Source organism: Sander lucioperca, chromosome 5, assembly GCF_008315115.2.
Source record: "Sander lucioperca isolate FBNREF2018 chromosome 5, SLUC_FBN_1.2, whole genome shotgun sequence".
Lineage (NCBI taxonomy): Eukaryota > Metazoa > Chordata > Actinopteri > Perciformes > Percidae > Sander > Sander lucioperca.
Genome location: NC_050177.1, coordinates 29215755 through 29228693, shown reverse-complemented (window position 1 = coordinate 29228693; position 12939 = coordinate 29215755). Strand labels below are relative to the sequence as shown.

The 12939-nt window shown below is 42.3% G+C and overlaps 2 protein-coding genes and 1 long non-coding RNA gene across 3 annotated transcripts in view; 2 read left to right on the top strand and 1 right to left on the bottom strand.

Moving 5' to 3' along the window:
- Positions 1–12170, top strand: part of LOC116042541 (zinc finger protein 239-like) — a 139659-nt gene extending 127489 nt beyond the window's left edge. The window contains exons 4-6 of the mRNA XM_036001647.1: positions 86–195; positions 513–675; positions 11221–12170. Coding sequence (XP_035857540.1) covers positions 86–195; positions 513–675; positions 11221–11838 — 891 coding nt within the window. The 3' untranslated portion in view covers positions 11839–12170. The remainder of the gene's footprint in view (positions 1–85; positions 196–512; positions 676–11220) is intronic.
- Positions 1–12939, bottom strand: part of LOC118495137 — a 470232-nt gene that overhangs the window by 321922 nt on the left and 135371 nt on the right. The window lies entirely within an intron of this gene.
- Positions 1–12939, top strand: part of LOC116034886 (NLR family CARD domain-containing protein 3-like) — a 972843-nt gene that overhangs the window by 829776 nt on the left and 130128 nt on the right. The gene's annotated exons all lie outside the window — the stretch shown is intronic.

The window sequence follows — 12939 nt, the reverse complement described above, 5'->3', positions numbered from 1 at the left end:
GGAGGAGGAAGAGGAGGAGGAAGAGGAGGAGGAAGAGGAGGAGGAAGAGGAGGAGGAAGAGGAGGAGGAAGAGGAGGAGGAAGAGGAGGAGGAGGAGGAGGAGGAGGAGGAGGAGTATGTGGTGGAGAAGGTGTTGGACCGCAGAGTGGTGAAGGGAAGAGTAGAGTTTCTGCTGAAATGGAAGGGGTTCTCAGAGTAAGTATGAGTCTATAATATTAATACTTCGTGTTATTAATTAACCTTGGTCCTGATATATATATATATATATATATATTAGTTTAGTATCTTGTTCATTTACAAATTGCAAATAATCTACAGCATAAATTTCAGCATTGTATCATGCCCTCAAAGTTGAAGGTTTGGTATTTTGACACTAAGTTGCAGACCATCAAATAACCTTACAAAATGACAATAGAAAAAAGGAATAATACAAATTAGCAATTAGAGTGAGAATGTAATGCCTAAAAACAAAGCCTGAGGAGATTTCCTTCTGTCTGCACTCACCTTTCCAGTGAGGATAACACATGGGAGCCTCAAGACAACCTGGACTGCCCCTACCTCATCACCGAGTACATGCAGAAACACAAGGAGAAGGAGGAGAAGAAGAAGGAGGGCAACAGGAAAGAGGCCTCGGGAGACTCAGAGGAGCGAGGGAGCAAGAGGAAGAAGGAGGAGGTGAGTGAAGGAAAGAAGTTACTCCAGACTGAAGAGTCCCAGAAATCTAATCTCAATATTAATGAATATTAATACAGCGCAAAAAAGGGAGGAATTTAAAGGTACTCTAAGCGATGTCACGCTTTTAGGCTACAACATTTTTTGTCACATACAGCAAACATCTCCTCACCATCTGCTAGCTGCTTGTCCCCTAAACACACTGTAAAAAAATGCGGTCTCTGTAGGCCTAGGGTCCACAAACGCCAGCAAAAACAAAGTGGTCCAACCTGGACCATGCAAACTGAAGCACAGAAAGGAAGGAACGGGATGAGGAGGACGGAGGAGCGAGCTAGTCTTTGTTTTGTTTGAAAATACTTTGAATGTCAACAAGAAGGGGGGAGGGGGGGGGGGTGTTGGATGTCAGTGTACGGGCTTATCTGCTAATGTTAGCTGCCGACCGTTACCTTGAAACCATCCAGCAAATAGACAGTACCGTAGGGTCATTTAACGTCACCGGTCATTTTACACACAGTTTAACAACAAAACTAAACGCTGAGTGAACATTACTAGCTACGTTTTTATGTTGATTTTGAGCGGTATGCACCCCCACTAACCTGGAAAACGGTTTTAAATCAGTAACGTTACTACAGCGTGACAGAGGAATACATACAGTCTCCTGCAGCAGCGACTCAGAGGCAGAGGGGCCGTCACAGCAGCGTTCGCTAACGTTAGCTTGTCTCATCTGGGGTCTGATAAACGGTAAATTCATCAAAGTCAGCGTGTCCAACACTATTTTCCAATAAACTGTAGCTGTCAAATTTCACGGGACCCGTGTGAGTGCGGATTTCATGTCGCGGCTTTCGTCGCTGTTTATCACTTATTGAGTGACGTAGTACTCAACCTGTTGTTTATTCAGTTGCCATGACTTTGCAAGTGATGGCGTCCTGTCACTGTTCCAGTTGCTCTGCTCACCCTAGGGGGAGAGAGAGCTCTCACCCTAGGGGGGAGAGAGAGCGGATGACAGTTGGCTTGAGTTCAGTAGCAGACGGCGCTACGACTTTATCACTTTTCATAAACAGCCGAAGGAACGGTAGTGCGCGGTGTACATAACGGAAACCCTGTTGTGCGTCTGCCCTATTTCTGATACCATGGCGCTGGAAATTTTACCGTGGCGGACCGCCACTATGCTATCAACATAGAGGAAACACTGAATGATCTAACAAACAAAATTAACAATAATTTACTTTAGATATTCCTAGTTTTATGTGAGTTAACAGGAGTTAGGAGGAAACAGTGTTGAGATTAATAATAACATGTCATTTTCTGTATGGAGTATAGTATTATGGGTATTTTATCTTCTGAGCCATTAACATTTGGCAAAAAAAAACTGATTTAATTGTCAAAGCACATCATGGCTAAACTTTTTCGTCATCTATCTATCTTTCTATCTATCTATCTATCTATCTATCTATCTATCTATAAATTGCAGGAACGTCTTTCTGTCTGTCTGTCTGTCCATCTGTTATGCGCATATCTCTCGAATGGTTAGTCAGATGGATTTCAAACTTGACAGGTGTCCTGCTACAGGCACGAGTAAGTGCAGTGCCAAGTTTGACGTTGTTTAGATTAGAAATGCAAAAGATATCGTTAAATATATAGGTAAAAGAAGCACACATTGGCTTTTGTTGCTCTAGCTGCTGGCCACTCCCCCTCTCACCCTGAGGACCAGAGACAGAGAGCAGCGGAGCTTTGGCAGCTAAAATGTCATATACACCTCAGACCTACAAAAATGTGCAAAGTTGCACTACTTTGGACTGTCTTTGACTTTGAATAAACAAACAACAATTCCCGAATTTAAGGACGTTTCAGAATCCCACACATGCAAAGCACAACCACAGACAACAAGTGGCAGACAGAGCGTGATGCCACTTATAGGCAGGCTATCTATCTTATAAAGCGAGACGTATCTGTATATACAGTATGTGTGTCTGTGTTTGGGGGGGAAGGTAACCTGCACATCAGCAGACGCCACATGCAGATCGCCACATGCAGAACGCTTTAGAACAGCGGGGGGACTCTTTTCCTGCTATTGTATTAAATTGCTGTGAGCTGACAGTAGGGCTGCACGATTATGGCCAAAATGATAATCACGATTATTTTGATCAATATTGAGATCACGATTAATTATCACGATTATTTGTTGATTTTAACCAAAACAAATGTTATTGTCACTGGCTAATTATAACTGCTTTCACATTCATATTGTGCTACATTCCTCCTTTGTTGAAGGATACTATGAAGGAGCCATTTCAGCTGTTGTGCGACCGCTTTCCACACATGCGCGTTTGTCGTGAAAAGATACAGGACGTTAACCAGTATCTACCGGATGAAGTAGCAATACGGATTACAGTGCCACTTAAATGTCTGCGTTGCGCTGTGATGCTCCAAAACAGACGTGAGAGGCAACAGAAACATCGCTGCACGTCACGCTAGTTAACACTAATAACACGTTACACAGCAGCTAACATTAGCCTACCGTTAGCTACAGTAGTAACTGGATTAAACACGGCTAAAATGCTGACAGCTAAACGGTGTAGTGTGACTGTATTTCACTGTAGAGGATTCCAACAGCGGGACGTACAACAGCCTGCCGCTAAAGCTATGAGCTAAAAGACACAAACTAGCACTGGTTACTGCTGTTGTCTGAAAAACAACACAGACGGGACAAAATGTTGTCTCTCTCTCTCTCTCTCTCTCTCTCTCTCTCTCTCTCTCTCTCTCTCTCTCTCTCTCTGTGCGTGCACACACACACACACACATATATATACACACACACAGTCCGGTCCTGGTGGTTGATGAACACAGATATGTGCTGATTAGCTCTCATAACGGTAAGGGTGCTCCGATCAGGATTTTTGGGGCCGATCACCGATTGCTGTGAGCAGTATCGACCAATGCCGATCACCGGGTTTATTTGAAACCTTCTATTTATCATGTTGTATATTTATCATATATTAATTTTAATATTCTTAACAACAATGCATAAGTATTAAAATTAACAGAAGATAATGTATTGTGAACGGTTTACTTTTATTGACAGGAAACGTTCAACATTCCACTTCCTCTGTTAGAAACACACCTTAAACAGCTTAGAGCTCAACATGGAGCTAAAGCCTTATTCGGAATAAATTACAAAAAAACTGTCAGTGTGTTCTTCAGTGTGTCTTTAGTGTGTTCTGAGCAGGGTGGGGCCACTTAAATTTTTTACCAGCCACTTTTTCCAGAATTCAAATTTTATAAAAGAGAGTGCACTATCACATTTTGAATTTCTTTATTAAATTGTTTTATTATTAATACATATTTTGTTAATATAATGTATTTATTATGTGTCAGTAGCTTGTTGATCTTTTCATTGTAAGTTAATTTCCTATCCTGGCCAGCAGGAGCCAACAGATTTAAAACGGCAGCAGCTTTCAAGCGACTTAAACATCGTTACAGTCTACATTGACGTTAAAATGTTGGCAGGACGGTCTGAAATGTTGTGCACGGTCTTTCGCTGTACGTTTTGTCAACGCGCCACTTGTTTGAAAAGTACCTTCTCTTTTTCTTTACTTCGCCCTCAACAGCTTGTACATCCATAGCTACTGCAGACTCCGCGGCGGGCCTCTTAACACCGGGGATATGTCGCCACATTTTTTAACAGATCATTTTCCTTTCGTCTGTACCTCAGCTCAGCTAGCTAGCTAGCTAGTTACACGGCGTCCCGGACTAGCGCTGAAAAGTAGCTACTCGACTATGCGTGGTCAAAGCCCCGGCTGTGAACGGTTTCATTTCCTGTAAGTTCTTCACAATAAAAGTCCTCCGTTATTTTGGTATTTGAATGTTTTTATTATGAAGCAGCAAAATCCGGAAATGTTAGGGATTCATTAGCAGTAACGTAACGCGATTCCTATAAGCATTGTGCATTGTTACTTAGCAACAGCATTCTTTGACAAAAACTGTCCAATCCATTACAAGGATACAAGGCTAATTTCCCACCCTGGTTCCGAGGCACTTTTTTTGACCAACTCGGGGAGACTGATCAGTCCAACTGCTTTTTCTGCCAACGGTCGGCCGTCTGGTTGGTGTGTAACTTAGCTGCGTATAGAATATTTTCTAGACCACCGATCAAACTATTTAAAGCCTTTATCGGCCGATAATCGGTTCCCGATCAATCGGAGCACCCTTACATAACGGGCCAGATGGGTAGCACACTGCCATGAGTCCATGACGCTAATGTCTGATTGATCCACATTGTCATTGTGATATTTTGTGATTACATTCTGAATCTGCAGCGTTTTCTGTCAGGTAAATATAGTAGTAATGTCTTCCTCTGATACACTGTAAGTCAGTAGTAGGCTATACAGTGGAAAGTCACCGTTTCTCGGGTTTCATTAGCTGCTACTGTCCCTCCAATCCTATGTGTACAGATAGCAGCTAGTTAGCTTCATTTTCGGCATAACTTTCGTATATTTACAGTTTGAATTTCATCACGCCACTTACATAACATATACCCCAAGGTCTTATAAAGCTAACTATGGTGTCCGGTTTCAATTTAATGAATTTTTGTGAACATTAGGGGTTTCGTTAGCTACGACGCAAAGTAAAGTTCAGCTACCACATAGCTAGCTACTAGCATTAGCGCTTGGTAGACTGTATCACCGAGTATACAAATTTGCGTGTAATCTAGAATGGAAATTTAACAGGCATTTAACAGTCACAAACTCCACCAGCAATTAACAGTTAGTTGGATACAAGCACCCCAATTTCTGCACCAGCCAGTCCGTGTTAACACAGCTCACTTCCACTAGCTAGCCTTACCCGGTGACAGAGCTAGTAGAGTAGCTAGACTGGTAGCTGGATAATCCGATACAGCAATTGTTTCCACAACAACAAAAACACAGCAGTCTCTGAACTCACGTTGGGAGTTTCCTTGAAGTTGGATGTAGTCCAGTTTGTTGTCTAATGAGCGGACACTTGCAAGCAGGATTAATGGAAGAGGTGGCCGACTAGCGTTAGTTTTCCACAGGCAAACCTGTTCAACCTTCCCCGCTGATGATGTCCCGTCACCGGCCAGAGGCAGCGAGCAGCACCGCTGGTCTCCATAGCCGGCGGGCGAAGCTGTGTCGAGTATTCCGTCTGTAATAAAGTGTCCTGCATATTTTCCGATCTGTACCAACGTATCCCGGTGGTACACGTGTGCGGTAGTTTGAATGCACATAATTGTTGTTCTAAAATTTCCTTCGGGATGAATAAATCTATCTATCTAAAGTTTTGATACTGAGAAGCCACTAAGCTACGCGAGGATTCAAGACGGCTGACAGTCGTTTTGGTTCGGGAAATTTTGGAGAATGCCGGAGTCCAAGCCCGATGGGCTATGCGGAAGTAGCTCCTAGTACTGGCTGTAGTCCTTTGCCTCTGGGCAAAAATGTTCCGATGACGCAAAAATCGTCGTTTTACGTCATCGGAAGATTTTTTTGCAGACCCACAATCAATCAATCAAACTTTATTTATATAGCACTTTACAGCAACCAGCAGGTATCCAAAGTGCTTAACATCGAAACCAAGAATAAAAACACATATCATACAATATAAAGAAAGAACATGTAAAATCAGAAATAGTTACAGAGAAACAGAAGAACGAAATCGTCACACCACTGCTACGTATTAAAAGCCTGACTAAACAGATGCGTTTTAAGTTTGGACCTAAAAAGAGCTACATCTGTAATAGTGCGGATATCAGGGGGTAACTTGTTCCAGAGTCTCGGAGCAGCAACTGCAAAAGCCTGGTCACCCCACCGTTTATATCTAGACCTTGGCACTTCTAAAAGTCGCTTGTTTGAAGACCGCAATGACCGGTTGTGCTCCCGCAAAGTTAAAATTTCGGACAAATACTCCGGGGCCAGACCATTTAAGGCCTTGAAAGCAAACAATAAAATCTTAAAATCGATTCTAAAACGCACAGGGAGCCAATGAAGGGTGTAGAGAACAGGAGTGATATGTGCACATCTAGACGTGTTTGTTAAAAAGCGAGCAGCAGCATTTTGCACAAGTTGAAGACGTGAGATGGAGGTCTGATTCAGACCAACGTACAGAGCATTACAATAATCCAACCTAGAACTAATAAAGGCATGAATTGCCTTTTCTAGATCGTGCCTGTTGAGGAAAGGCTTAACTTTAGCCAGGAGACGAAGCTGGAAAAAGCTCATTCTAACAACATCACTGATCTGCTTGTCAAATTTCATGCTGCAATCAAAAGTAACCCCCAAATTTTTGACAGCTGACCTAGTGTAGGAAGCTAGAGCGCCCAAACTCAAAGCTGGACCATTTTGCGTGCCTGAAGTACTGAAAATAATACACTCCGTTTTATCTTCATTCAAATTAAGAAAGTTTTCTGAAAGCCACAGCTTAATATCAGTGATGCAACTAAGCAGGGAGTTTAGTGCGACACTGTCATTTGCTTTAATAGGCAAATAGATTTGCAAATCATCTGCGTAACAATGAAATGACTGTTTATGCTGTCCTATAATAGCCCCTAAAGGCAGCATATATAAAGAGAACAGAATGGGGCCAATAATTGAGCCCTGGGGAACCCCGCAAGAGAGAGGAGCAGCTGACGAGAAGAGGTCACCAATCATGATAGAAAAACTCCTATTAGCCAAATAGGAGCTAAACCATTCAAGTGCCGAGCCTCTGATGCCTACACTATGATCAAGGCGGGAGAGGAGGACTGCATGGTCCACAGTGTCAAAAGCCGCTGTGAGGTCCAAGAGCACTAAAATAGTAGGATTCCCGGCATCTACAGACAAGGCAATGTCATTATGTACTCTCAACAGTGCAGATTCAGTACTGTGACGTGATCTAAAACCAGATTGAAATTTTTCAAACACAGAGTTCTGCTGTAAAAAGGCTTGTAACTGTATGAAAACAACTTTTTCCAAAACCTTAGAAAGAAAAGGCAGATGAGAGACTGGTCTAAAATTTGTCAACACTGTGGGGTCAAGATTAGGCTTCTTAAGTAGGGGCCTGACCACAGCATGTTTGAAGGCAGCTGGGACAGAACCTAAACTAAGACAAGAATTAAAAAAAGTAAGAAGACTAGACCCAATGGTGCTATTAAAAACCTCCTTCACCATTCTGGCGGGAACAATGTCTAGGGGACCGTTGGTGGGTTTCATGTGTTGTACAACCTCACTAAGTAACGTCAGTGAAACTGGTTTAAATTCCTCAAACACAGCTGAGTGTGCAGGAGAAGCAGATACAAACACTTTAAAATTAGCACTGGCATTTTTCCTGACAGATGCTACTTTGTTGATAAAATAACAGAGAAATTTCTCACATGTACTGATTGAAACATCTGCCGGAGCAGAGGTGCATGGATTTACAACAGAGTTAATAGTATTAAATAATACTCTAGGTTCATGGCAGCTGCTAGCTATGATGGAAGAGAGATGGTGCATCTTTGCCACCTTCACAGCCTTCTGGTATGCTGCTAGACTGTCCCTTAGTAAACCCAGTGATACATGTAAATTGTCCTTCTTCCATCTTCGTTCAGCTTTTCTGCAGTGTTGCCTAAGGGCCCTTGTGGTGTCATTTAGCCAGGGGTCCACCTTAGGTTTAATAGATTTAATCCGATGAGGGGCAACAGAGTCTAGGATTTCAGTGCATGTGGAGTTGAACACAGAGAGAATGTTATCTGGGGAAGAGGGAGATACCAGACCATTCTTTGCATAAAACTGTGAGCCCACAAACGCAGAAGCAAACTCTCCAGCTGAAGAGGAGGTGATGCAGCGGCGCCTAGAAGCTGAGGAGACAGGCTTAATAGCGGGTGGTGGAACACTGATCTCAAACCTGATGGGGAAGTGATCTGAGATACCAGTTTCTGTTATTTCTCCCAGAGAAACTGAAAACCCGTAGGAAATGATGAGATCCAGGGTGTGGCCTAGATGATGTGTCGGCCCTTCCACACATTGATTAAGGCCAAAAGAGTTCAAAAGTGTTTTAAAATCATGAGCAAGGGGTTTGAGGGACAACACACATTTTTACAAGCTTGTCATATTTAGGAACCACATCAGCTAAAAACTCAGAAAACTCACATATAAAATCCTTGTTGAGTTTTGGTGGGCGATAAACAACTGCACACAACACAGGAGAATCCAGGTCGGCCACAAACAGCTGAAGCTCAAAGCTATTATAACTGAGTGCAGGTAACAGCCTGCATCTGTACTCATCTTTGAAGAGAGTGGCCAGCCCACCACCTCGACCTGACACTCTGGGAGAGTTGAGGAAAGAACAGCTGGGGGGGAGGAGCTCCGAGAAGGCGCTGTCATCACCTGGTTTCAGCCAGGTTTCCGTCAACAACAGAAAGTCCAGCGCATTTGTCGTAAAAAAGTCATTCAATATAAAAGTCTTATTTGTGAGTGATCTAGTGTTGATCAGCGCCATGCGAATCGGGCGCCTTTCAGTCTGTTGGGACGGAGCCATCGGTAACTATGGACCGGAGAAAGCCGCAGATTGCAACCGATGAACTCCGCGGGAAACCCGACACATGGATGGCCCAGATCGCAGGTGGAGGATGATGCCAGGTACGCTCTGAGCCTGACACGTACTCCTCCTCTCTTGCCGCGTCTCATGCGGCGGTTGTTGCGGAGCGGCAGACAGGGTTGACACCGTAGAAAGGCAGGAATGGACGCCAGGAAAGGCAGCAGTGGCGTACCTGACTGACCGTCAGAGCCGTAGATTGGAACTTTCTCCGCAGACTTACATATAGTTAAAAGAGTCAGGCGGTCATACACCAGCAGCGGTGATACATTTCGAGTGACAAGCAATAGAAACAGGCAAATCAGTAATAATCCCAGCAGAGGTAAGCGGCGAGACACACACAGCGGCGCCATCTAGAAAATTCATCAATCAAAAGGGTAAGCTTCTCCTCGGACCGCGAACCTCCTATGGCGCCATTTTGATGCTAATAAGCCATCACCCCCATTAGCATTCCATTGACTGCCATTCATTTTGGCGCCACTTTGACAGCGAATAACTGTTAATAATAACATGTCATTTTCTGTATGGAGTATAGCATTATGGGTATATTATCTGCTGAGCAGTGTCATCTTGTATTCTAATGTGTTTAATATGTAAATAGTTTTTATGAGTTATTTAGTTTAATGATCTGATAATGTTGTGTAGTCATTGTTTTCACCTTCATTTGACTAGTTTATAACTGAACTAGAGATGCACCGATAGACCGGCCGGTGACCGGAATTGGCCGGTTTTCACATGCTCAGCCATGACCGGCGACCGGCAGGTCAGTCTGACGTATGCCGATTTCATGCCTGTCAATGCTACAATTAACTGACAACATAAGTTATACGAGTTACAGTTCTCAAGGATGCACGCACGCACGCACGGCCGCCACAGCACGGTCTCTTTTTCCTTTCTCTCAATTTTTCCGCCGTGTGTCGCGCGTACCCGCTCGCGGTGTGAAGCGGTTGTCCGCGTTATTCTCCACATGTAGGGAACCTCGTGAATTCACCTGCAACATGTCAGCTGTTTGGGAATTCTTCAGCGTGTGCAGAAGATAACAAGTTTGCAATATGCAACACCTTCAAGGAAAAAGTAGGGCGTGGAGGGATGACACCAAAAACCAAAAACAAATTTTTTTAGTGGGATATTGGATGTGAAAAAAAGGAAATGGTTCTAACATTGCACTTTAGATGTGTGTGAATTTCCCACACCAGGAGTAATTTATATAGTTCTATTTTATAGTGATCCATTATGTGTTCAAAAAATGTTCTATGTTCTGTGTAAAATGTTCTATTAAAGAAAAGATAAAAAAATAAATATTTGTGTGTGCTGTAAAGTGATTAGAAAAAATGAAATCGGAATTGGCTAAAATCGGTATCGGCTGACCTAACTCAAAGAAAATTGGAAATCGGAACCGGCCTAGAAAGTTGTAATCGGTGCATCTCTAAACTGAACCCATTATTACTAAATCTAGCCATCCCGCACCGCACCGTCACATCCTGCGCCACACACCACCACCAGTAAATTCTCAACCTGTGGGAAACACTGAGAAGAGCCCAATGGCTTCCATAGTAACATGTCTGCAACCAAAAGAACTTTACCTTTATTTTGACATCAAATTACTGTATGTATTTCAAAAGGTTTGAATGAGATTTTAAGGATGAAAAATACCCAGAATGTATGAAAGGTTTGTGTTATTTTAAAGTTACCATGGAATTTCTAACTGAAAGTAAAACTGAAGAGAGTGTGCAAATGTTTTAGTTTTTAAATTGTCAATCATTTGAATGGGGAAACTTGCCTGAAAAATGTAGAATATTTCTGAACTTATTCAAGTTATGAAAAGTACATTTGCTTCCATAATAACATGTCTGCAACTGGCACATATTTACCTTCATTTTGTCATAAATTATTGTATGAAGAGTGAAAATTGTGAGTGAGAGCAAGTCCAGGGTTTAAGAAGGTTGTTCACTAACTCTCTTTCTCTCTGTTTGTCTGTCGCTATAGAAACAGAGAGGAGGAAACGGACCCAAATGTCACCACTGTCAGCACTGTGACAAATCCTTCACAACATCAAAATATTTAAAGATTCATCAGAGAGTTCACACTGGAGACAATCTACACAGCTGTGATCAATGTGGGGCAGCTTTCACACAACAGAGTTACCTAAAAATACATCAACGCATTCACACTGAAGAAAAGCCTTACAGCTGTGATCAATGTGGGGCAGCTTTCACACGACAGAGTACCCTAAAAAATCATCAACGCATTCACACTGGAGAAAAGCCTTACAGCTGTGATCAATGTGGTACAACATTTTCTCAGAGTTGTAGTCTTAAATCTCACCAGCGTGTTCACACTGGAGAGAAGCCTTACAGCTGTGACCAATGTGGTAAAACCTTTTCTAGGAGTGGTAGCCTAGAAATCCACAGACGTGTTCACACTGGAGAGAAGCCATACTGGTGTGAACAATGTGGGGAAACTTTTTCTCTGAGTGGTAACCTTAAAATCCACCAGCGCATACACACTGGAGAGAAGCCGTACTGGTGTGAACAATGTGGGAAAACATTTTCTCACAGTAGTGACCTTAAAAGACACCAGCGCATTCACACTGCCTCGTTGTAAACATGTTTCAGAGCCAAGCGGTTTCCTCCTGCCTCCTCCTCATGCCCTGATAGCTGTGTTGTTATTTTCTGATCTTCTCATAATGCATAATGATAATAAAATATTCAGAGTTCATGGTTCAACTGTATATATGTGTACATGTCGGTATATATATATATATATATATATTGTATCCCACAGGCTTCTTCAGTGGATTAGACACATGAGAACAGCTGGTTGTATTCGGGGGGAAGTTTGCGAGCTTTTGGCTAATTCTGTGATTTTTAACCCATGTATAATCATTTGTTTTATTAATTTGATCTGTCCTCTTCTTAAATAAACTGAATTGAATTTAACTTTGACATTTAGTTTCTTCTTATTTTACACATTTATTCTTTTTTACGACACTCTTATGACATCATACTTCAGTTTATCACAAACATGAAGGAAGGGTAAAAACTAATCTGAAAAGTAACTAGAAAATGCATTTCCTGCAGAAAATGCTTGTTATTGCTGAAAAGCTAAATTGCTAAAGTTTAACTAGATTGCTGGCTTTAATGCAAAAGGAGAAGGTGAGGCAGTAAGAATAGTTGGAAAAGTTGGAATAGTATTAATTAGTTTACATTTCTTTAACATGTTAAAAAACACCAAACATGTATGATACTAAAGTGGAATATTTAAAGGTTTTCTGAAAAGCTGTCACTACACTAACATTGTATGAAATATCTGCGCCACTGAACTCTTATCGATCTGCGCTCATTGCTGAGCAACAGTGTGCTCCGTTAGTGTCTCCTCTATAGTTCGGTGGGCTCGGTGAGATTCGGGTTGTAATGTAGTTGTATCATTGTTGCATTTGGTTCGGTTTGCGTCACACTGCACTTTATCAAACGCAGCAAACACTGTAAACACACGTCACGTGTTGGAACTAGTCGCTTGTTGATTGGACAGAATATCAGAGGGAAACTCTCCGAAATAATGAAGCTCCACTACATGTCTACCGTGTTGGCTTCTCTGGTTCTGCTTTAGTGTTTGTCATATTTTAGAGGAAGGTGAACAATGGGAGCAGCTGACAGTGTTGGCTGTATCATTAAATGTCTTTAGTTGTGTTAAAGAGGAGTTGGG